Genomic DNA, 22,867 nt, shown 5'->3' with positions numbered 1-22,867 from the left:
CCAACTCTAAAGATCTTGCTAGCCTGACCCTCAAAACACAGAGGAAGCCACAAAGGAAGTTACTCGAGAGCCCAAAATATTTTATTTAACAATGTGAATTTTGGAAAAATAGCAGCTCCCAGGGAAGAAGCTTCTTGAATCAAAAGTGGTTGGCAGTCAACACAGAGCCTGGGCAAGGTTGCACCAGAGGCAAGGGTCCTGCCTGGTCCCAGCAAGGACACACGTTGCTAATGACCCAGGGACAGGCCTTTCTTAATGACAGGAACAGGAGGCTCCAAGTACACTCATCTATGGAACATTCTGGAAACCATTCTGTGAGTCTTCCTTCCCTAGATGATGTGGGGAACCAGAAAACCAGGAAGGGCTGTATAATTCCATGTGCTACAATTTCTAAATTTAATAACAAACCATTTATGTTTTCTACCCAAATTACCTGCTGATTTGTATAAATATTTTAAATCTCTTTCCCCTCGTCTTTAGAGTGTAAGGGTAGTTTTAGGAACAGTCAGTGAAGCCTTAAAGCTCTGAGTTTGAATGTGGTGGCAGCTCCTTGAAGTGATATGGGTGAGTCAGTGAGTAGCTGCTCAAGGTCCTTGGTGGGCTTTGGGGTAGAGATGCAAGGTTCCAGAGTGTCTGCTAGGACACCGTAGGCCACTCCAAGATACCACCAAGTCTCTAAGTGCTGTCTGCAGGTGACATGAGTCAGCTAGAAGGCTCCACACAAACCCTTGGCTAGGAGGGCAGGACTCTGCAGCATGCATCCAGTTTTTGACCTGGTTAATCAGATCAGCAGCTTTAGCATGTCAGCTCCCTGGGACTCTGCCCAGTGACTGGGCCATGACCGGAAGCTCTGAGCAGTAAAAGCCACCCAGCTCTAATCAGGCCACAGAAAATGGAGTGAGGCTGGGAACTCTCTGAGAGACACGCCCTTGTGACCACTTCCCTCCCAGTCTGTGAGCCTTGGCCATCTGGTGCCCTTAGAGGAGCTGGCATGTATTCCCTGGTTCACAGGACAGGGCACACTTGCCCACTGCAGCTTGGGGCTCCTCTGAGGCCAGGCAGCTCAGTAGTCAGTCCTCTCCAGGCAAGTAGTCACTCTTCTCTCAGCAACCTAAGGGGCCCTGGTTGGTCTGCACCATTTCTCAGGTGAGAGAGGCCCTGGTTTCCAAGGAACTGTGCTCTCCTGTAGTGAAGCCCTGTCTAGCCTCTCTTCAGGGGTTTTCTCAAGTGACTCAAACCTTAATTTGTCTAAAGTAACTAAAAAAGAAACACTGTTCTTTTACATAAAAGACTTTGAATTAGATTCATTCTATCCAGCATCTGAAAGGAACCTTGAAATCGATTTTTCAATAATTCATATACATAGGCTGCAAGGAGGGAGACACACAGTATGACCGGCTCTGAGTGCTGCCACGCCCATCTGGGATCCGCAGGACCTGAGGCAGCTAGTTTGGTTCTTGTTGAAGAACAGTTATCGAATCCTCTCAGGGTGCCAAGTAAGAATCCAGCAGCAATCCTAGTTCAGTGCCGCATATTTTCTTTGGCCAATCCTCCCTGGCCTTGAAGTCCCCGAGGTGACAGATGCCTGGAACAAAAGGAACAGCAATGACCTACATGTGTTCATGCCCAGAGAATGTTTAGCAGGATGGGTTTACAGGATAAATCTGCAGATGACTGACAAATGGGCAAACTCTTAGATGTTAGCTTCAAGTGCAAGACCTTCTGTAGGTGCCAAGATTCTGCTGCTCAGCGTTTGCTAGGCCACAGCACTGCAGACATGATTTGTTTTTGTTCTGCCAATTCTGTCAAGGTCACAAGAGCTGAATTAGTGCTACAGAGCTGGGCCAGCTAAGGGTTCATTGAGTCCAAGGGTGGTTAGTGGCCTATGGTTTTCTGTTCCTGAAAGCACAGGGATGCCGCATGCCACGAGAAAGCACTGCATATATTCTTCCTCCCTCACTAGACCTTACTGGGATCAAGCCCAAGAAATCTGTCAGAACTATTCAACTACAAGGTCGAAAGAAAAATAAGATCTTATAGTTGAAAATATGGACAAAAACGCTGGCAGCAGCCTCATCTGCTCAGAGCCTAGCACAGGATCCCAAGACCTTCAAGAGGACTAGACAGAGAGGAACCAGGGCTGGGTCTAGCACAGCTGAGGGCAAGGTCCCTGTTAGAGTGGGCTGAGAACATCACACTCAGAATGTTAAGATACCTGCCCAGATAACTCATTTTGGCTCTTCCTGGCTTCAAAGAACTATTTTATTACTCCATAAACTTTGTATGGCATATGTGAAAAATAAACAAACAATTCCTGCTCCTCCAGATCACCTGGGTTCAATCCCCAGCATCCACGAGATGACTCACAACCATCTGTAAACTGTAGTTGCAGATTTGATGCCTCCTCCTGGTCTCTGTAGGCACTGGGTATGCAAATGGTGTGTCTACGTATGCAGCAAAATAGCCATACACATACAATAAAAGTTTAAATAAATAAACTTTGCTTGCTTGTCCTTTGATTAAAAACAAAAACAAACATAACAAGCCCACACATGCTGCTTGCCCCAGGGCCGCATCTCAATCTGTGGAGTACTTGCTAGCATGTTTAAGTGTCTGGTTTAAGTCCCTGTCCCCCAAAATAAAGATGCTTGCCTAGAGCTCATGCCCTCCACAGATCCCGCCCCCACAGAAGCCAGACTACACTTCTCCAAAAGATGAGAGAAGGAGAGAAATTACGCAGCACATCCCAGCCTCTCCTGGGCACAGGTACACAAGAGCACGATTGGGGGAATGGGTGTACAGATCCTTGAGCAAAGATGCCGTCCCAGTCTTCAGAGACAGAGGGAAGACCTGGGCTCTTACAGGGGGCACTTCTGATCTGAATAAAACTCCTATCTGGGGGTTGGAGATTTAGCTCAGTGGTAGAGCGCTGCCTAGGAAGCACAAGGCCCTGGGTTCGGGTCCCCAGCCCGAAAAAAAAAAAAAAAAAAAAAAAACCTCCTATCTGAAAACTGCACCCAGCAAACACTCAACCCAAAGGGTCTTTAAGAGTCAAGTGCTGGGTTGGAGAGATGGTTCAGTGGTTAAGAGCTCTGACTGCTCTTCTAGAGGTCCTGAGTTCAATTCCCAGCAACCACATGGTGGCTCACAACCATCTGTAATGGAATCCAATGCCTTCTTCTGGTGTGTCTGAACAACTACAGTGTACATACATATATATATATATACACACACACACACACACACACATATACATATACATATACAATATATATATATATATATATATATATATATATATAAAATATTTAAAAAAAAAAAAAGAGTCAAGTGCTGAGGCCCCAAGCCACCCAGACGGAGGGATTCATCAGGAATGAAACAATGAAAAATCCCAAACCAGGGCTCTCCTTGGTAGAGCTGCTCTTAAGTAGAAGAGAAGGAGGTGGCAGGAGGAGAAGACTGGGTGGGGAGCCTGTGATATATGGCTAACTCAGGGAAGCCATGCATCCTGAGCAGGCATGGGAGGTTGGCAATAGTGGGAGCCAACCCTTAGTCATGGCAAGTGACAAAAACAAAAGCCCTGAACGGAAGAGCCCAAAGCAGTGAGAGGACTACGAGACAAGCAGAGGATGCAGATTAAGTCAAGTGAGAGACCTACAGAGTGAGTTCTAGGACTGCTGGGGCTACACAGAGAAACCCTGTCTCAAACAAACAAACAAACAAACAAACAAACAAAAAAACAAGTAAGAAAACAAAACAAAACCCCCAAATGAACAACCAGGGAACAAAGGAGCCTCAGTGAGCAGGCAAGCTGGGGCTGTGGGAACACAGGGAAAGGTCACTCACCTGCACCAACTGCGCAGGGTTGTAAAAGGGCACAGACCCACCAGGAGTGGCCCCTGCAGGACAGTGGTCTCCAGGAGCCTGTGAAGCAGAGAGAAGGACCTCAGCAAGCCAGTGTGTCACAGCAGCTGTTGTCCCAGCAGTAGATACAAGCCACACCTCAGAAAGGACCATTAGTGTTCCAAATAGGCGAGAGAGAGACAGACAGACAGACAGGCAGGCAGGCAGCTCTGATAACACTTGTTTTCACTACTGGATGGGTCATGGCACAACCAAAGTCAAAGCACCATGCAGCAAAGTAATCTGAACAACATGCAGACAGAGAGTGCGGGACACGGAGACTTCATTAGTGCTGGTCAAGCAGTTAGGAGGCCTGGACACTGTGCCTGCTCTAGAGCCATGGGTAGTCAGAAATGCCCCCTAAGACTTTTCATTGAAAGCTTGGACACAGCCTGGCTCCAAAACACAAGATGAAAAGCATCCCTTGTCTCCTCTAGTTAGGCCACATGATGGCTATCACGTCCACATTTCTACTGTCTACAGACAGACTTCCTCAAGCCTCATTAGCAAGGAGAAATTTTTCTTCCCAAGTAGTGCCCTAATTCAGGAGATGTTGATAGCATGGTAGGGTCAGGCCACTTCACAAGGAGCAGAGTTAGGGAGCTCACTTGAGCATTCTGAACCCTGTGAGGCAAGTCTACCACAGCATATCTAGACAACATCACAAACCCAGGCCATTTCATAAGGAAAACTGCATCTTTGCCCACACGATGCTCGGTTAACACAAGGGGTTAGTGACAAAGTAAAGAGAATGACAGACTCTCTAAGGGACATACAGGGACTACACAGCCAGCCCCGTGGAGGGAGCCACCAGCCACAGGTACCTGATGGAAATGCCGGCTCACTTCCTGTGAGAGCGAGCTCAGAGAGCTACAGCGCGAGAGCTATGGACAGCAAGAACACACACAGATACACACATGAAGATCAGCATGCCCCACTGCTCCAAGCTGCCGGCTGGTTTAAAAGCTTAACGACGCCATTACAGTCAACGTCACTCAAATGAAGACAGCCAGAGGTAGCTTCAAATGTCCCCCACAGTTTTGGTTAAGAAAACCATCATTACGCTGGGAGAAGGGAAAAAAAATCTGTCTAGCTCTTAGCTCATACTTTGTGACAGCTCAAAGTTCTGAAATCGCTTAGGATACTGTGAGGGAGACCTGGCTAGAAGGTGATGATGTCAGCCCCACCCTGACTCAGTTCCTGAGCAAGAGTGATCATACAAGTTAAAATGTTACTATGACTCAAACACATTAAGTGTTCCCATCTTGCACTTTCTTCTCCTACTCACTGCACATACTTCTAAAGAGTCATCATGGGGCAGTGCACTGAGCTGCCCGAGCCTCCATTCCCAGCCAGAGTACCCCACCACACCCACACACCCCAGACATGCAACATGCACACACCCATGCACATGCATGCCCTCACCTCCTCTCTTGCACACATATAATACACAAATGCACACGCACACACACACGCACGCACACACGCACACACACACACACACACACACACACTCTGCACTCATACACCAGTGGTGCTCCCTACCTCTCCTCCCTGGGAGCCATCTGGTTTGGAGGGTGAGAGTTCAGGTCCAGGGGCTGATACTGTAGAGCTTACCACCTATGAGGAAATATAAAGTGTGAAATGTGGAACTCTCCAATCACAAAGAGTCTAAGCTTTTATACCTAGGGAAAAGAAAACTGCCTGTTCCTGTAGTCACACAGCCTGAAGACTATTCTGATGTGCCCTGGCACCTCTGTGAGAGGTCACATAGAAGGTGTTTTCCCCAGGACCCCACTGTCCTGCTGGCATAGCCCACAAGCGTGTGTACAGCCCACATTACTGTCCTCCAACTGTATGGGGTCCAGACCAGGACAGGCTTCCATAAGGCGGGGTTCCCCTGCTCTCGTCCCTTCTTTACTTTTTTCACTGCTACCTGATTCTTTGTTTTTTAACTTTTGTTTGATTTTAAAAACTTGGGTAAAATATGTTCAACTAACAATTCCCACCCATACCACTTCAAAGCAAGAAACATTAATGGACTGTACTGTTAAATCAGCCATCACCACCATCTGCCTTTAGTTTTTCCTCTTTCCAAACTGAACCTTGAGCGCCTTCCTCAGTCCTTGATTCACCTTCTAATCACTCTACCAAACAAATACAGACAGTGCGACCTGTCAACCTGGTCACACCCGACACTGATTTGCAGAGGGCAAAGGAATCCTGAAGGACACAGGGAGCCCCTTGCCTTCTTCCTACAGCACTGTATATACCTTGGCTTCCAGGGTGGGCTCTGCCTTAGATTGAGTCCCAGCTGGTGCCTGTCCCCTACAGCCAGTCCCATCTGCAGGTTGTGACTCTTCTGCATCTGTGAATGAGGGGGCATCAAGTCATCACCCAGCCCAATCTCTGGGACATTCTGTGTAACAGTCCACATGTCAGGGTTCAACCATTGACCCTCAGGGAGGAAAGTCCAATTGCCAAAGACGTATATACAAGCCTTCGGTCCTCTGCACTTTGGCCCAGTTATTCTTCTAAGAAGATGAGGGCCAGAGGATCATGGATGGAAATGGATCAAGAAGCAGGGCTAACAACGCATGAGCTGCATACCTGGGTTTGGTACAAATAAGTTAGAAGGGATTGGCAGCGGGGCAAGAGGAGCAAAGAAATCCGCAGGAGCAAGAGCTGGTTCACTCCGCTGTGTTCCACTTGGGTTGAGAACATCCACATAGCGAGCTCTGGACCCACCTACCAATGAGAAGGGGGCAAATTCCAGTGAGCACTGAGCGACTTCAAATATCCAACAAACCTGATCCATGCTGAATCAGAGGAACTAATGAGACCCATAGCAGAATTGACTATGAGCTTAGTTTCCGTTTTACCCAGGCACACGGGTTGCATATTTACTAATAGAAAACTTGGATCCCTTCATGTACTGGGTAACTGGGCTTTTCTCTCAAGGGTGGAAATGCATTCTCCCTAGCACGGACAGCGTAAGCATCACGACAGCTGACTGAGCTCTGGATACCATAGCACCATGTTCTATACAGATGCCTCTGATTTCACTGTAGCTATTATTACCTGCTTTTCTAGAAAACACATTCACGGAGGCCATGGGTGGTCCTGCAGGCCCAGTGGGAGCCGCCTGGGGAACCCTGGGGAACGATGTTGGAGGTGGGGGTGGAGCCTTCTTCTGCAGAGGGAGAGACAGCTCAGCAATGCCTTTAACATGATGGAGACCAGTGAGGACTCTCCAAAGGGAGGCCTTGCCCAGGTGACGAGGAATAAAGCAGGCATTTTCCCCTGAAACAGGGGCCTAAAGACACTGCTTACCTCCTCCTCTGGTTCATTCAGATTCACCCACTGGTTTTTCTTTTCATCCCAAACAATCTGCCAAGATTTTTAAAAGAAAAAAATTCAGTCCAATGAAACTAAAAAGAATTAGAATCTGATTTAGACACTTCACAACTTCAGAGAATGTTCTTTTTCAGGTCTGGTATGAATCCTAATACACTGCATTTTCAAGCAGTGACGGGCCATCCTTACCTATCCACCCTACTAAGCGACTGCTACATCTGGACAACACTCACTGATTTGTTCTTGTCATCTGGTAGATAAGCTTCTGTCCTTTTCTTCCCAGGCAGCCAGCGAGAGAACCAGGACTCGGTCTAAATAAAATCAGCAGAAAAACATGAGGCCACTTCCCAGTGAGAGGAGCCCAGCAGGAAATGGAAAGCATTGTGTCCAGAGATGGGATGTGGGTGGAGGACGGGGCTGAGCAGTCAACCGTCATGGGACACAGAGGGTGAGCTCATCTGGATGCTCTGACCACACAAGTCAAAGGGGTTTGAATGTACCTGAAAATATATAGACCAGGCTGGTCTCAAACTCATTGAGATCTGCCTGCTTCGGCCTCCCAAGTGCTGGGATTAAAGGCCTGAGCCACCACCCCCTGGCTTAAAAAAATCTGTATGTGTTGGGTATGTGCACATGAGTAGGTGCCAGAGGCATTGGATCCCCTAGAACTGGGGTTATAGGTAGTTGAGAGCGGGCTGCCATACATGTCAAGGGACCCTGGGTGAGGAAGAGATGTGAGTTTGTCTACTTGGTCTCCTACTTCCTGCTCCCTGGATGTCCTGAAACACACACACACACACACACACACACACACACACACACACACACACACACACACACACACACAAAAATAATTTTTTTTTTTGAGACAGGATTTATGTAGCCCTGGCTATCTTGAACTCACTTATAGGCCAGGCTGGCCTTGAACTCACAGAGATCTGCCTGCCTCTGCCTCCTGAGTGTTGGCATAAATCACACACCACCATCAGCTAGCCCCTTGAAGATATCAGAATTATAGTTGGAGCTTTCCTGGGAGTTCTGGGTCCTGCAGAGTCTTTATGATAAGATGGTAGAGGTGTATCATTCAGGAACCACAGTTTGGATGGAAAGCCCAGGGGTTATTATTAGCTGGCCCCTGAATGGCAGGCACCCAGGTGAGAAACAGTGACTCCGGGAGGCTCTGATGCCTATGATATTCATTCAGTCAGTCAATCACCTTTGGTCTCTTTTTTATTTTTTAGACAGGATCTTACTATGTAATCCTGGAAACTTCCTAGCAGAACAGACTGGTCTCAAATTTATAGAGATTAGCTTGTCTCTGCCTTCACAGTGCTTGGATTAAAGGCATGCATCGCCACACCAGGCATGGCCTCCTTTTTAAAATGTCCTCGGTGTCAGAGCAGGAGAGCTCACCCAGCTCCTTGCCAGCTACAGGACTTGGGAGAGCAGGCTCCACACCTCGACTGGGCAGCACAGTGGAGCTGGCTCTGGAAGTGTGGGTGTGGGTGAGCTGGCCCCCAGGGCATGAGAGCTGGAGGGCTGACCCTGCCTCCTGTGGAAGGTGGCACTGGGAGGCCTAGCGGCACTGAGCTGGAGAGCTGGCCCTGGTGTTGTTGGTGAGGGAGAGACAGTGGGCAGGGCAGCTCAGCTGCCACCCAGGCCCATCCAGGGCTCTGAGTTGGCCAATCCCAAAATCTACATCAACTGTTGGGGCCAGTGAAAGGGTTAGTTCTGCTGATCCAAAGCTGTAGGATCTCCAAGACACAGGGCAACAACAGGATAACTGGGAGGAGTCTCAATGAGGAGCCAATATCAACAGTGTCACAAAAGCCAGAAACCTTGAACCAGACCAATGACTCATTCAATGAACATTCAAAAGTGAAGATGTGAGGACAAAGGGGTTTACTGTGGGACATCTGTCCATGACCAGATGCTTCCTACACTTTGTTCTGCTTGCTCTGTTTGTGTGGTTTTTATGTTGGGGAGGGAGTGCAAGGGCAGCAAGCAGGCATAAGGGGGCTGGCAGACGTGATGTGGAACTCACAAAGAATCAATAAAAACTTTATCTCCGGTACAAGAACAGTCCATGTATTAACGATTGAGTTGCCTCTCTAGCCCCTAAAATTATCTTGGGCTTCTTTTTTGTTTTGTTTACCCTGTACTAACTAGGGCTGAACCCCAGGCATTGTGCTGTACCCCTGAACTGTATCCTCAGCCTTCATACGTTTTTAAAAATTAAACTTGTGTGTATTTTCAAAAAATTATCATGAAGGGTATCTGATAAGCTGAACTTTCTTAAAATGATGAACTACGGGAGAGAGATGGTTCCGTGATTAAGAGCACAGACTGCTCTTCTAGAGGACAAGATCTGGTTCTCAGCACACACTCTGGGCAACTCACAACCTCCTTACCTGTAGCTCCAGGGCCCTCTCTGTCTCTGCAGGCACCCGTACAGATACACACATGCACGTGTAATTTTAAAATACATACATTTTTTTAAAAAAATTGAAGAACTGGGTTGGGGATTTAGCTCAGTGGTAGAGCGTTTGCCTAGCAAGCGCAAGGCCCTGGGTTCGGTCCCCAGCTCCAAAAAAAAAAAAAAAAAAAAAATTGAAGAACTTAAAATGTCATCAAGAACAAAAAGCTGGTCTGCAGATTGAGAGGGCTGTGTACCACACACTCATCCAACGAAGGACCTGCAGCCACCACGCAAGGACTCACACACACTGAAACAGCAGCTCAAGATGCAGAACACACAACAGGTACAAGAGCACCGAGCACTGACAGCTAAGCTTTTGCCACGGTGCTCAGCTTGGCTGCTATCAGGAGACATGTGCCCTACTCTGGCTGCACTGGGGCTTGTCTGTGATGGACTGGCTATGAGTGAGTCTCTAGGAAGCCTGGGTTATTTCCTCACCAATCTGGGTGCACGCACATGCGCACACGCACGCACATGCGCGTGCACACTCACACACACACACACACACACACACGGACAGACAGACTTGCCTAGTTGTGACATGCTTTACACACTCAATTTCATGTATGTTACATCTTGGGAAAATAGTTTACGAATGTTTGATTATAACAAATGAATGGTCTCTTCTTTGCTTCTAATTCCCAAGGAAAGCTGCTTCTGGTGCTGAGCCTCCCTCCTGTATTCGCCCACCTCTGCAGGACTGGGCTATACCTTCTTGGGCTCCTTGGGCTCCTTTTTGACAGCTTGTGCAGGTTTCTTCCCTTCAGAATCAGGTGTCAAAGATGGGGCACGTGTCAGACTGGAGCTGCCAAGATCCCACACTGGGGAGGTTTCCGCGTCCTGTGCTGTTCTGGAGGAGCCCTGTCACAAAGCAAGATGAAAGCCAGCTTTCCTGGAGCTCCTTGTGAGGAAGAGAAGGGGTAAGCAAGCACAGCTGACTTGTGTCTCCCTAGTAGGGCAGAGAACTGTGAGAGCAAAGAAGAGGATTCACCCTCGCCGGCAGACCAGGCACTTTGAAACTTCCCAGTCTGCTAGAGAAATGTCACGCACAGCCAGCAAACACTAGCAAGGTGCATCACACTCCAAGAGAGGAAGTATACACATGCCCCGAGGGAGGGACTGCTTAGAGCTGGGCATGATGTTGTTAGAAAAATACCACAATTTAAAATATCTTCTCCATGAGCTGATGAATGGCTCAGTGGTAAGACACTTGCAACTCAACCTTGTCACCGTGAATTTGATCTCTAGAACTCACATAAAAGTGGAAGGAGAGAACCAAACTACAGGGTTTCCTCGGACTACCACAGGCGAACTATGGTACATGCATACCCCCACCCCACCACAATAAAAATAAAATAAAGAGGGTGGAGAGATGGCTCACTTATTAAGAGTGTTTACTGCTCTTGCAATTAGTTCTCAGCACTCACTTCCAGTGGGTCACAATTCCCTGTAACTGCAGCTCCAGGGACTCAGTGACCTCCTCTGGCCTCTATAGGAACCCATGCACACATACACATGTACACACACATACACACACACAAATAAACATAAAGTTTCTTTCACAGTATCCAGCCCTGGGTGAAGACGTGATCGCCACACAGGGAAGCTCCCTGTGCTGTGCTTATTTCTCAGGAACGGGCTATCTGAAATGAGGAGACACCTACTGATGGGACGACACCCATCAGTGCAGGGCAGCTGTAAAGAAAAGTGCCATCTGTCCCTTTTGGTTGAGAGCACACAGAAGAGTATCTGTACCAAAATTTGTGTGCTACAGTGACTGCAATTTCAGGGAAACCAAAATATCAGGTTCTATTGTACAGTGAGGGTAGACATCTGGAAGGTTCTCCATGTTTGAAAATTATATCCAGAATTTCACTACAGGTGGCTGTTCTTTCTGCTTAAAGGAACAGCTTTTACAACACTAGATTCTCTTTTTGCCTCTTTCTCCATCAACATTTTTACCAACATTTGAATAATTAAAGTTACTTTTAAATTAATGTGTCCTGGAGGGCATGTGTGTTAGAATGCATGTGTGGAAGTCAGAGGGTAACTTGTAGGAGTTGGTTCTCTCTGTCTCCCATATGAGAATGAGCTCAGGTCATCAGACTTGGTGGCAAGCACCCTTAACAAATGACCCATCTCCCTGGCCTCAGCTACAATGATCTTAGAAACACTTCCTCTGTAAGAATCGAATTTAAGAATAATTTCCTTACCTTCCTTACCTTCCTATTTCAGGCTAAGAACAAGGAGCCAAAGTGTCTACTCAAGAAACTCACAGGGAACACAACAACAAGCTATAGGAAGTACCAGGTCAGCGAAGTTCTTGCCAAACTCCTCTTCACGGGGCTCTGGAGGGGAGTGTCTGACAGGGGAGCCCTGTGGCACCATTTCTGTCAAAACAAAAGAGAATGACTGGGTCCTGGAGCTGCTGCCATGGGGAAAGAGGGAAGCAGGGCTCTGGCCAGGAATAGACTGAGAACAAAGTGATGACCAGGGCTCAGTCACCAGTGCCCCTTTCCAGTGCGGGAAAGGAAGGCTTTCCCAAGTGTGTGGCAATTAACCACTTGCTTTAAAAGCAATCACAGACAGACAGGCACAGGCACAGGACCCATCAAATTTGGCTTCCAGAGAAACATCTGCCACCCCGACTTGTGCAACCCACAAGGACTTTAGTACAGCACCAAGACAGATCCCGCAAATGCCCCAGGACCATTCTTTTACACTCTAAATGGCAGTTGGGCTTCAAATGGTAATACGAGGCCAAGCCACAACAGAAACTAACATTACCGCTTTAACCGTACTGACACTCTTAGCAGTTTGCAATGCTAGAACTTTTAGTCCAGATAATAGCTTCTACGAGCTACTTCCTTTAACACCAAGACCAATTAATTAGCTCTGCTCTCGGGACAACATCTATCCCTCAGCAGACATACCTGGATCTGGGCTTCTGGCCTCCTGGAGTGGTGGCCCACTTTCCTGGAGACCTGGTGTAGCGGGTGGTAGGGCCTGCCCAGGATGCAGCACTGCAGGATCAGATCTGGAGGATTCTGGGAAGCCAAGTACAGACCCCGGGGGTCCATAGGCAGCACTCAGCTCCAGGGGGGGACGAGACATTGGTACTGGGAACATGGGCACCCTGGCAAGGTGAGCAGGCTGGCCATCAGGCAATGTCTGAGGAGCTGTAGGGGAGAGTGGAGAACAGGAACTCTAAGGTCACTGTGGCTGACTTCCAGGCAAGTACTGATAAGCACATACGCTGCTCTGCACAGGCACGCGTCTTTTATGATGAGGTAGCTGGAAAAACAGCACTCCCCAGTGCTCTAGGATGGAGCAGAATGTTCCTGTCCTAGAAGCTCAGGGTCAGGATGGGTGCGCCAATGACCATCAGTAAACGTAATGTGGGGCAGGAGCTGAAAACTACATCAAGTGACCCCTAGCACAGTGCTGCTTTGGGAGCACTCTGCCCATCGCTGGGGTCAAATAGAGCATTTATGCATGCAGGCATCCTCCGCACAGCTCAACTGGCTAAGTGAGTCCTCTCTGTCAGCTCAACACTGGACACAAGGGCATAGGTCTACGATCTCAATTGCTCAGGAGGCTTAGATAATTTGTAAACCACAAGTCTAACTAACACCAGCTTGAGCAATGCTGTGAGATCTCCATCTCCCAGTACAAAACAAGATTCCCAATGTAGGAAATGAATCAGGAAGAAGAAAAATGAGGGGGGTTAATTCCAGTGTGGCGGCAGGAAACATGTAGGAGTGGGAAGTAGTGGGGCTATTCAGTAGAGATGGAAGGCCACAGGGTGGGCACCAGAAGCCGTCTGAGTCAAGCATGGATGGGACACCAGGTAGAAGGGGAGTTTTGGAATAGAGGGTAAGAGGGTATCAGGGTATCAGGGCTAAACTGCCTGCTGTCAGGCTGGTTGAGGATACCTGCAGAGCAGGGGCAGAATGAGAGACAGGGCAACAGAAAAGATGCTTGCCTGGCCAGGAAAGAGGTTTAAGAAATGAGTGAGAGGTTTGGACCTCATCTCCTGGAGGGATGGGTAACCCTTCCCAAAGATGAGGAGAAGCAGCTGCAGACTGAGAAGTAGTGGTACTTGCTCCGACAGAGCTACGAGGCACCACAGGAAGCAAGCAGTTAAAAGGCCCTGAGTCTGTCAGGGGCCAGGGCCAGGGCCAGGGCCAGGGGGCATAGGCATTCATGACATCAGCAGGAGGGCATCTAAAGTTCTGCAACTTTACATGATCGCTGCATGGGGACACATAAGAGAAAGAAGGAGAAAGTCCAAACATCCCAATCACCGTGGTGTACACAATGCCAATTCTGGCAGCAGTGTTCTGTCTCTCAAAGAAGACATCAGTAAGCAAGACATGGGTGCTGTGGGTCCCACCTGTGGGCAGCAGCTGCACGCTGTGCACCAAAGGCTCAGTGCTTGGCATCAGGAGAGGGTTGTCGGCCCTTGGCCCTGCCTGCTGGTTGAGTCCAGGGCCATCTGGCTGCTCCACCTCAGAGCCCGATGTGATGTGACACTGCTGGGGTTCAGTTCCATCCTGGTTCCACAGCACAGTGCCCTCCTACAGAAAACAGGGTCAAGCTGCAGCCATGCTCAACAGTACATGTGAACGCAGGTGAACTTTCCACATCGAGGTCTACACTGATGCTCTCCTGGCAAGGAGGGACTCTCAGAGTGTATACTTCTCAAGTCATAGTGCACCCATCAGATGCTTCAGCACGGAAACCACAGGGGCACAAACTCTCTCACCAAATGCTTCCAAGCCAAGTTCTAGGACAAGGCTGTGTTGTCAAAAGGCGTACCTGGATCTGCCTCTCCACGTGCTGCAGCTGCACCAACCAGGCAGGCTCCACAAAGGACTCCTCCTCTGGCTTCTCCTTCAGTTGAGGATCGAAGAGGCGTAACTGGGAAGCCATCTAGACCCCAGAGAACAGAGGTCCTTGTTATTGCCAAATGGCACCAACAAAACTGTTCCCAAGTGCACACAGTGGGCCTGAAGAAGGTCACGTGTGGGTTGTGCAAAGCTGAGTGGTCAAAGTGCTCCCGGGGTGGAGTTCACACTTAGATGGATTTTAACTGGCCTGTCTAAGTGCTCAACTAACCAGGGAAGATGCAGTTCTTTGAGAGCCTTAAAGGATTTGAATGGATCAAGATGAATTTGTTAAGCAGTGACTGTTAATGATGCAAAGTCCAAAACAGCCACCCAAGAACACCGAAGTATCTAAAGTATCTAAATTCTGGATCTCTCTTTGTTAAGAACCTCCCATCATCACCCCCAAGACCAGCAAGATGAAGTCTGTGCCTTTCCAGAGTTGGCGAGACGCTAACAGGAAGGCCCTGGAAGCTCCTACCTGAATCAACTGGCTAATCAGTACTGGGGAGTATGCAGCAGGCTGTGTCAGGACACTCTTGGCTATTACTTCACAGTAGTGGAAGGCCTGTGTAGCGAGTCCCATTTCAGCCAGGCGGCACAAGTAGATGAATTTAAACACCTGAAACGACAAGTGCATCACCACAGTCCTGGGGCTTCCATCAAGTGCACGTCACAATCCTGGGCTTCCCACGGCCCTAAGGTCTTAGAAGCTGTACATCACAGCAGCCTCTGTGACAGTGTAGTGTCAAAGTAGACACGTGCACTCCCATAACCCCTCTGATACAGCCAGCAGGTTCAAGATTTGATATCCTGCTGCTGCCACGCATCCAGACAACTGGCTTTCTTATGGGCAAACTATAAACATTACCCACTAATATATACAAACCTATGTACACACACACCTACACACCTACCCACCTCTACACACTCACCCCCCCACACCTCCACACAGACACACCCACCCACTTCCACACAGATACACACAACTCTCATTAAAAATACCTTATATATAAAACCTTTTGAAATATTAAGTCTGAAATATTAAGAACAAAAATATAAAAAATTCTCTATTCAGTATAGCATTTTGACCAACTGTATATTCAAAGTGTCAAGAACCAAACCAAATTAAACAAACAGTGAAAAAAACCTCACAAAACAAAACACCTCGTCATTACTTTTGTGAGAATTCAAAACCCTAAGAAGCCACCCCTCACAGCCCTGCTCACCTGGAAGTTAGGTAAGGAACAGGTATGCGCCCCAAGGGACTGAGCGTACTCATAAGCCTCCGTCCTTTGAATGGCTTCATTAGTGGCAAACTTTAAAAATGGCAAACTGTGGAAGAAGTGAATTACTCACTCACTTTGAAAAGTGGCCAATACTGGCACCATAAATCTCAAAGCAAGTAAACCCAGTACGCCCCATCATGTAGCAAAGCTGCAAGGCTGGCCATTCCGGGTTAACTGAAGAAACAGGGGTCATTTGCTTCTTAGAGGAAAATGGATCCTGCTATCTCGACTTGATTCCTTACCTGTGATTTGAGCCTATCAAAACAAGTTTGGTAGTTTTCTTTGTATAAACCCCAAATCCAACCTGGGCCATGAGGTAGCAAAAATGTGCGGCATCCAGCAGGCCTTTTGATGCTGGAGAGAGAGAAAGCGATCACATCTCATCAGTCCTAGGAAACGCTTCAGGGAAGGTGCCAGAGACATCAGACTTAGGAAAGCCATGTCTCTTATGGTTCTGGCACAGCTATTCACACAGTCAGACTCTGGGGTCAATCACATGACTTCACACCTAACCCACCTAGGGTATCACCCATTGTAGCCATGGTCCGAGATTCAACATCCATGTTGTTGTTCAGGTTGGACAAAACCATTGCAAGATGTGGCCTCCAATCTCCCCATTTCTCATCTCCACAACACTATAATGAGAAGAACATCAAACAAATTCTTATCTTTCAGAGACTGTCACCTTTAATTTCCTGATGGCCAACCCAATGAGAAAGTAACAACAAGGATCCTAGGTTTCAGAGACACTGCATAGTCAGTCTTTAGTATTCACAAATCACACTGGACTGTGGACTGTGGACCTGCACACTCACCGTGGATGCAGCAGGCATCCGTCCAGACATGAGCTGGTAGACAGTCTGCAGGGGGTCATTGATCGGAAGACTGTTGGCAAACCTACATGCACAGAGAATGGGGAGATCCACCTCTGGTTCAACAAGAAGAAACCACAGCCCATTCTCAGCCCTTTATCCAACTGAGGTTTTACAGAAGTATTAAAGAATACCAGGCAATAAGGAATTTAAAACTTCCTCAACAGTGTAACCGGAGAAAGAGCCAAGAAAGCCTACGAGTCCACAGCTGAAAACCCCATAGCAGAGGCAAGGTACTTGAGTACCAAAGTCAGGCTGTGCAACTGAATGGGGTGCACCTCAAGCTGACTCACCTGGTCATGACACGGGCATGTGTCCGGCTGTCCATCTTACTTGCAAGCAGCAGGGCGTGACCCCATAAGCCATTTTTCATGGCAGACTCCAGAGCATCCTGCAATGCATTTCAGAGCTTGTGTGAATAATCAGTGCTTACTGTGGACCAGATAGAACCACCGTAGTCATGCGCATACAGAAAAAAAGATGGCGGTGGTAGGTAAGACCAATGAGCATGTGTTCAGAGTTTACAGACAACAGTACGGTCTCCTCCTTCTGCCCTTTCCCTCTAGTGAGGGAAAAGCATGTTGCCTTCATTCCCCACTCCTGTGTGAGGACCCAGCACAGCAGCTGGAAACGAGTGACAGCACCACTACTGTGGAGTGCAGTACCAGCATGGGTTCCCTCCAGGTGACACGCAGCCTCCCGCAGACACTCCCATCCTCAAGCTAGTCTCCCAGCACCCCAAATAATCTTTGGTACAATTTGGCACTTTGGGCTAGGAGGCAAAACTTGGCAACAGAAGAAATTATTCGCAAAAGCCAATAGGGTATATGATTTCAACCAGCTGTGAAACTCCATGTTAAAATTTCAAGGACCACATGTGCGCTTTCCTTGGGCATGGGGGCTACTGCAGTCTCACTCAAGAAACAGAGAGAAGGAAACCACTTGAGCACAAAAGTTCAAGACCCGCCTGGGTGACATGGCAAGACTGTTTCACAGAAAGAGCTTCCCAGTCAGGTGTGGCGGCACACACTGACATCACAGAACTTTAAAGGCTGCGGCAGGAGGAGGATGAGTTCGAGGCTACGCTGGGCCACAAGACCCCATTTCAGAGTTAAAATTCTATGTTATAGCTGGGCGTATTTGCTTATCGTGCACATGGCCTGGTTCAATTCTTAGACCCGAACAAACCAAAACCACGAACCTCTAAATTGAGCATAATGTAAAGGACAGAGAACTCTGGGCCCATCAGATGGCCCTGCCATAGAGAACTCTAGGAGCCAGTATGCTCTATCTCCCACTATTAGAACATCCTCTGCCCTAATATACAGACTTTCCCACTCCTGACGCACTTTCAGCCTCAGGTCTATAGAACCCTATTTTAACAAAAATACACAAGAGTAGTCTGACGCTTCAGTCTGTAAGAAGACTTCACCCTGGTTCTACACACAGACGAGCAACTGATACCTTCAGTGATGTCAGGCCAAGGGCCAGACATCACCCTTGAACGGCACTCACGACAGTTGCTCCCTAGAGGAAGCTGGTCTCTCTTCCCTGGGCCAACAGACGAACAATAAAAAACATCTGCAGGGCTACCTACCTTCTTCCGACCATACAGCAAGAGCTCACGGAACCGCTCAGTCTCCTTCTCCAGCACACTGCTGGTCACTGTCTGACTGTCTGTGAGAAATGAGAGCTGGGCCTCCCCTGACTCCTCCTCTTCCACTTGCTCCACAGCCTCATTGGTAAAATCTATCAGGTTTGCCTCGTTGGGTGACTTCCCAGGAAGCCACACAGTTCTATGGTCCCGTAACAAGAGCTCTGCGATGTCTGTTCCCACGACGGTCTACAGGATTAACACAGACAGGATGGAGAGCAACATAAGACTTTACTAGAAACAAGGTTTCCAGCCAGATAACACGACAACTCCCAGGCTGTCAGAACATAGCCAGGTCTACACAGGTAACACATGTCAGACTTCAAGAAAGAAACTTGACTCTTCCTGTGGGCAGGGACACACTGATTCTCAGCCTCCCGTAAGAGCTGAGATGGCAGCTCACCCCAAACCTCACACCTCCCTTTTGTCCTACTTTCCCAGGTTGTGGCCATGACACTCTTCCTGAGGGAGCACTGCATGGGGTAGGATGCTCTTCCTGAGGGAGCACTGCATGGGGTAGGATGCTCTTCCTGAGGGAGCACTGCATGGGGTAGGATGCTCTCCCTGAGGGAGCACTGCATGGGGTAGGATGCTCTCCCTGAGGGAGCACTGCATGGCAGGCTTGACACTGACTCCAGCTCTGGATAGGAACAGGGAACAGATTCTGAGACTACAGGCGAACAGGGAGAGTATTCAACAAGCAAAAGGGAACATACCCCATTCTGTCTGCATAACAGAATAATGAAGTTCCAAAGAAGACTTGCAGACTCTTTGTCAATTAAACTTTCATTCTGCAAACATTTTGTCGCTTTGTTTTGTGCAAAGTTAATAACATCTACTTTGTGAGTGTCATCTCTGGGGAAAGAATGAACACCCAGTGAATGGTGGTACCAAAACTGAGCCAAACTCAGCAGCCGCCATTATGACAGACATGGAGAGGCAGCACAGTGGGGGACCTTACTTGCCGAGAGGTCCTGGGAAGGAGCGCATTTCTTCCTGCTCAGGTGTGTGCTGCAGCAAGGTCTGCAATGAGAGGGACAGAGTGGGCCGTGTGTGCAGTCAGAACCACCGCCAGACTGAGTCACAAAAACCAATTCTGGAACCACACCATCCCTCTGCCCAGAGGGGAAAAGCACTTGATACAATCATAGGAGCATGAACTACAATGGAGATTTTCAAATTTTAAACGCAAGCCCTAGAAGCCTGAGCCTTTCAGGGAAGCATCTTTTCCAAGGCCATGGGTTACAGAGCACCACAGGTCCACGGTTACCTCTAAGCTGTGGATCTCCACCAATGCGGGCTGTCCTTCTGAAGGCAGGTTGGGTATCACTTTGAGGAGCTGACCACCAGGACCAAACCTGGCACAGACGTGAGGCACTGTAAACTTCTCAGGAGAGGTTGGTCTTGATGGAACTGAATTTAAATAAAATAGGAAGAGAAGCACTGAGCTGGCTGGTCGTGTCTCACAGCGTCTAGAACAGATTCCCAGCTCAGGCTTCCTGCCTGCCTATCTCAGACTGACTATCACAGAGCAAACAAGCTGAGCAGTTCACACACAAAAGTGGTTTCTAATGTTAACCAATACTTCACTCAGGAGAGCTCTCAGTGACACTTTAGGAGGTGAAGACTCAGGAGAGAGTCAGAATGGGACACTGGCACAAATCAGAGCAAGAGTCTCTCAGGGGAACTGAGAGGAGATCCAAGAGCGCTCACCCACATAGCCAGTGTGAGAACATAGAGAAGAGACACCTAAGGCTTGACTGGAAAGGACACTGGAATCAAAATTACCCATTAACAATGCACGCTGGGCAAGCAGACAGCTCTTAGGCCCTGAGACAAATGTCAATCCAAGGGTCAACGTCGGCCTGTACCAACAAGCCATGGCGTCCAGGACAGTGAGCGCAGAGTGCAGAGAGGAGCTGACTGCGCTCTACTGTTCTACCCCAACCTGGTGGCTGCACGCTCAACTGCTGAGAACGCACCTTGCTCCGCAGCAGGCCAGGAGGTGTCTGCAGGGTAGCTGTACTCTGGAAAACCATGGGCACCGCTGAAATTGCTGGCATAGGTACCATAGGCATAATCACCATGAAATGAGCCTGGGGCATGGGGGGCCTCAAAGGAACCGCCAGTCACATGGTGGCTTCTGTAAATCTGACTCTTGGGAAAGAGATCAAGCAGAGAAAGTGAGTACCCATGAACACCACAAAGACTGTGGGTCCACTGTTAGTCCCAGGCAGAGACAAAGTGCAGGCCGAGACATAAAGCCTGCTCTTCCCTGCCAGGCCTGCCCAGCACACCTGCTGTGAATGGGAGCTGAGGCTGCTGCGGCGGCTGGGCAGGCTGTGAGTACTGCGTAGGCTCCGGGCTGAGTGCTCGCTGTGGATGCTGCGTCTGTCTACTTCTTCTCCATAGGGGTCCCTGTGGAGCTCAGTGTCATCATCGAAGCTCCCAGTGAAGCGAGGGTCATACCTCCAGTGATCATCACATTTCTCAGGCCTAGAGTAAGCAGGGGGCCAAGGCAGGAGATTGGAAGGGCAGCTCCCTGGGGCACCACACAACTACCAGGAACTTTCTAAGGCTACAGCTAGCTCTCACTGCTCGATGCCCCTCTTCTATCCTGAGGCAGTCTTCATCCTGAAGAGTTACAGCTAACCTTGCAGGCCCGGCACAAGAAATCAAATCGTAGGTTCAGATGCAGGTGATCTCAGAGAATACACTGCAGGTACAATGAGGGCAGTCCCTGTCCTGGGTTATGGGCAGGATGGACAAGGGACAGAAGAAAATAGGAGGCAGCCCTCAGGTCCTCCCAGAACTACTAGGAAGAAACACACTTAAGCCAGTCCTCCTCCCATAAGCTGGAGGTGGGCACAGGGAGAGGTGGCCAGTGCTTCCTCTTTCAAACCCTAGATTACTGCTCAGAAGCCCCAGAACTGTAGCTGACTACTCCCAAAGACAGGATGAGGGCAAGCAAGAGCACACCTCGGCTTCCTCCAACCTCCTTCATTCATGTGCCTGTCACCAACCTGTCACTGTAAGCATAGTTGTCCTTCCTGTATGGGTCATGGTCAGAGTCATACCAGTACCTCCGGTCCCAGGTGCGAGGGTCCCTAAAGCGAGACCCATAGTAACGGTCCCAGCGGCCTGGGTCTGTCAGTGAAGAACAAAGGCATGAATGCGGCGGCCACACACAGAAGACCCAGCTCCCCTGAAGCAGGTGGACAGCTTAGGAATGAAGGACAGGCCTGGCCTAGAGAACAAGCCCTGACTGACCCAGAGGGCCCAGCTGCCTGCCTCCTGCCTCCTGCCCATGATGGGATAGGCACTGGTCATTCTCTTAAGGCAAGAGTTAAGAGTACTATATAAGCTCTTTTTCACCTTTTTTGGTTTATTTTACAATGTGAAGAATTAAACCTAAGGCTTCAAGTTTATAGCTAGATGCCATAGTTACAACTCCAGTCCCAATAATACTTATAATTGTTAATCTTAACTAAGACTATACTATCTCTCCAGCTCATGTTTCAGGATATTTTAAGAAAATAATTTCATTAAAAGCAAACTATAAGCTGGGTGTAGTGGCCCATGCCTTTGATCCCAGCACTCAGAAGCCAGAGGCAGGCAGAACTAGCCAGGCCAGCCTAGTCTGCAGAGTGAGTTCTAGGATAGCCAGGACTGTTACACAGAGAAACCCTATCTCAAAAACAAAAACAAAAAAGCCAAAAGCCAACTCTTAAAAAGAAATATTAATGTTATAACCAACACGAGGTACTGTTACATACAATACCCCTGTTTAAAATTCATACAGACGCCCCTGGGAGGCAGAAGGAAACAGCACGTGGACCTGGCAAGGGACGACAGAGTCTTGTGGCAAAACAGCACACAGCAGGGTCAAGTAACCATAACTGCCACAATAAGCAGGCTGTAGCTGTCACCAAGGAGCGAGTGTCAGCCTCATGTGGCTTCTGAGCATTTAAGCATGGCAGCGTGACTGGGGAGCCGGCCTTGCATTCTGCCCAGCCTCATTAGCTTGTTCTTGAGAAGTCAGTCACATGTGGACGAGGTAGTCTTAGAAGTAGTCACTGCACTTCACGTCAATTCGACAGAGACACTATGCTATGGGTATAATGTGACTTTTCAATGAAGTTGTCAAAACGATCATTTCCAGATGTGCACAATTCTTAATTACTTTGACTCTTGGGATAAAAACACAGTGAAAGGAGAAGTGATCTTGATTCACCTGCCAGAACATGACTTCTACATGGCTGCATGATCACAGGCAGTAGTTGGACAGTCCCCTGCTAATGCTTACAACTTCTAAACGTACCTCCATAATCATACTGGCCAGAGTAGTAATTTGCGTAGTAGTCACTGTGACTGCTCCATCCACTCTTAGAATTGTAGTATCCTTCAGGATATCCTTGCCTGCA

At 48.5% G+C, this 22,867-nt stretch overlaps 1 protein-coding gene across 1 annotated transcript in view; it reads right to left on the bottom strand.

Moving 5' to 3' along the window:
- Positions 1–59: 59 nt before the first annotated feature.
- Positions 60–22,867, bottom strand: part of Sec16a (SEC16 homolog A, endoplasmic reticulum export factor) — a 34,692-nt gene continuing 11,884 nt past the window's right edge. Inside the window, exons 4-31 of the mRNA XM_032903024.1 lie at positions 22,765–22,862; positions 21,467–21,590; positions 20,741–20,939; positions 20,426–20,600; positions 19,714–19,856; positions 19,405–19,466; positions 19,160–19,298; positions 18,387–18,632; positions 17,083–17,180; positions 16,733–16,814; positions 16,435–16,552; positions 16,160–16,271; positions 15,858–15,963; positions 15,110–15,250; positions 14,561–14,674; positions 14,136–14,319; positions 12,673–12,918; positions 12,047–12,129; positions 10,451–10,600; positions 7,494–7,571; positions 7,237–7,293; positions 6,985–7,096; positions 6,514–6,651; positions 6,177–6,271; positions 5,449–5,523; positions 4,728–4,787; positions 3,847–3,924; positions 60–1,585 (exon numbers count right to left, since the gene is read on the bottom strand). Of these exons, the coding sequence (XP_032758915.1) occupies positions 1,517–1,585; positions 3,847–3,924; positions 4,728–4,787; positions 5,449–5,523; positions 6,177–6,271; positions 6,514–6,651; positions 6,985–7,096; positions 7,237–7,293; positions 7,494–7,571; positions 10,451–10,600; positions 12,047–12,129; positions 12,673–12,918; positions 14,136–14,319; positions 14,561–14,674; positions 15,110–15,250; positions 15,858–15,963; positions 16,160–16,271; positions 16,435–16,552; positions 16,733–16,814; positions 17,083–17,180; positions 18,387–18,632; positions 19,160–19,298; positions 19,405–19,466; positions 19,714–19,856; positions 20,426–20,600; positions 20,741–20,939; positions 21,467–21,590; positions 22,765–22,862 (3,382 nt within the window). The 3' untranslated portion in view covers positions 60–1,516. The remainder of the gene's footprint in view (positions 1,586–3,846; positions 3,925–4,727; positions 4,788–5,448; positions 5,524–6,176; positions 6,272–6,513; positions 6,652–6,984; positions 7,097–7,236; positions 7,294–7,493; positions 7,572–10,450; positions 10,601–12,046; positions 12,130–12,672; positions 12,919–14,135; positions 14,320–14,560; positions 14,675–15,109; positions 15,251–15,857; positions 15,964–16,159; positions 16,272–16,434; positions 16,553–16,732; positions 16,815–17,082; positions 17,181–18,386; positions 18,633–19,159; positions 19,299–19,404; positions 19,467–19,713; positions 19,857–20,425; positions 20,601–20,740; positions 20,940–21,466; positions 21,591–22,764; positions 22,863–22,867) is intronic.

This window comes from Rattus rattus, chromosome 5 (genome assembly GCF_011064425.1).
Source record: "Rattus rattus isolate New Zealand chromosome 5, Rrattus_CSIRO_v1, whole genome shotgun sequence".
Classification (NCBI taxonomy): domain Eukaryota; kingdom Metazoa; phylum Chordata; class Mammalia; order Rodentia; family Muridae; genus Rattus; species Rattus rattus.
The sequence above is the reverse complement of the archived record's forward strand: the minus strand, read 5'-3'. Positions and strand labels throughout refer to the sequence as shown.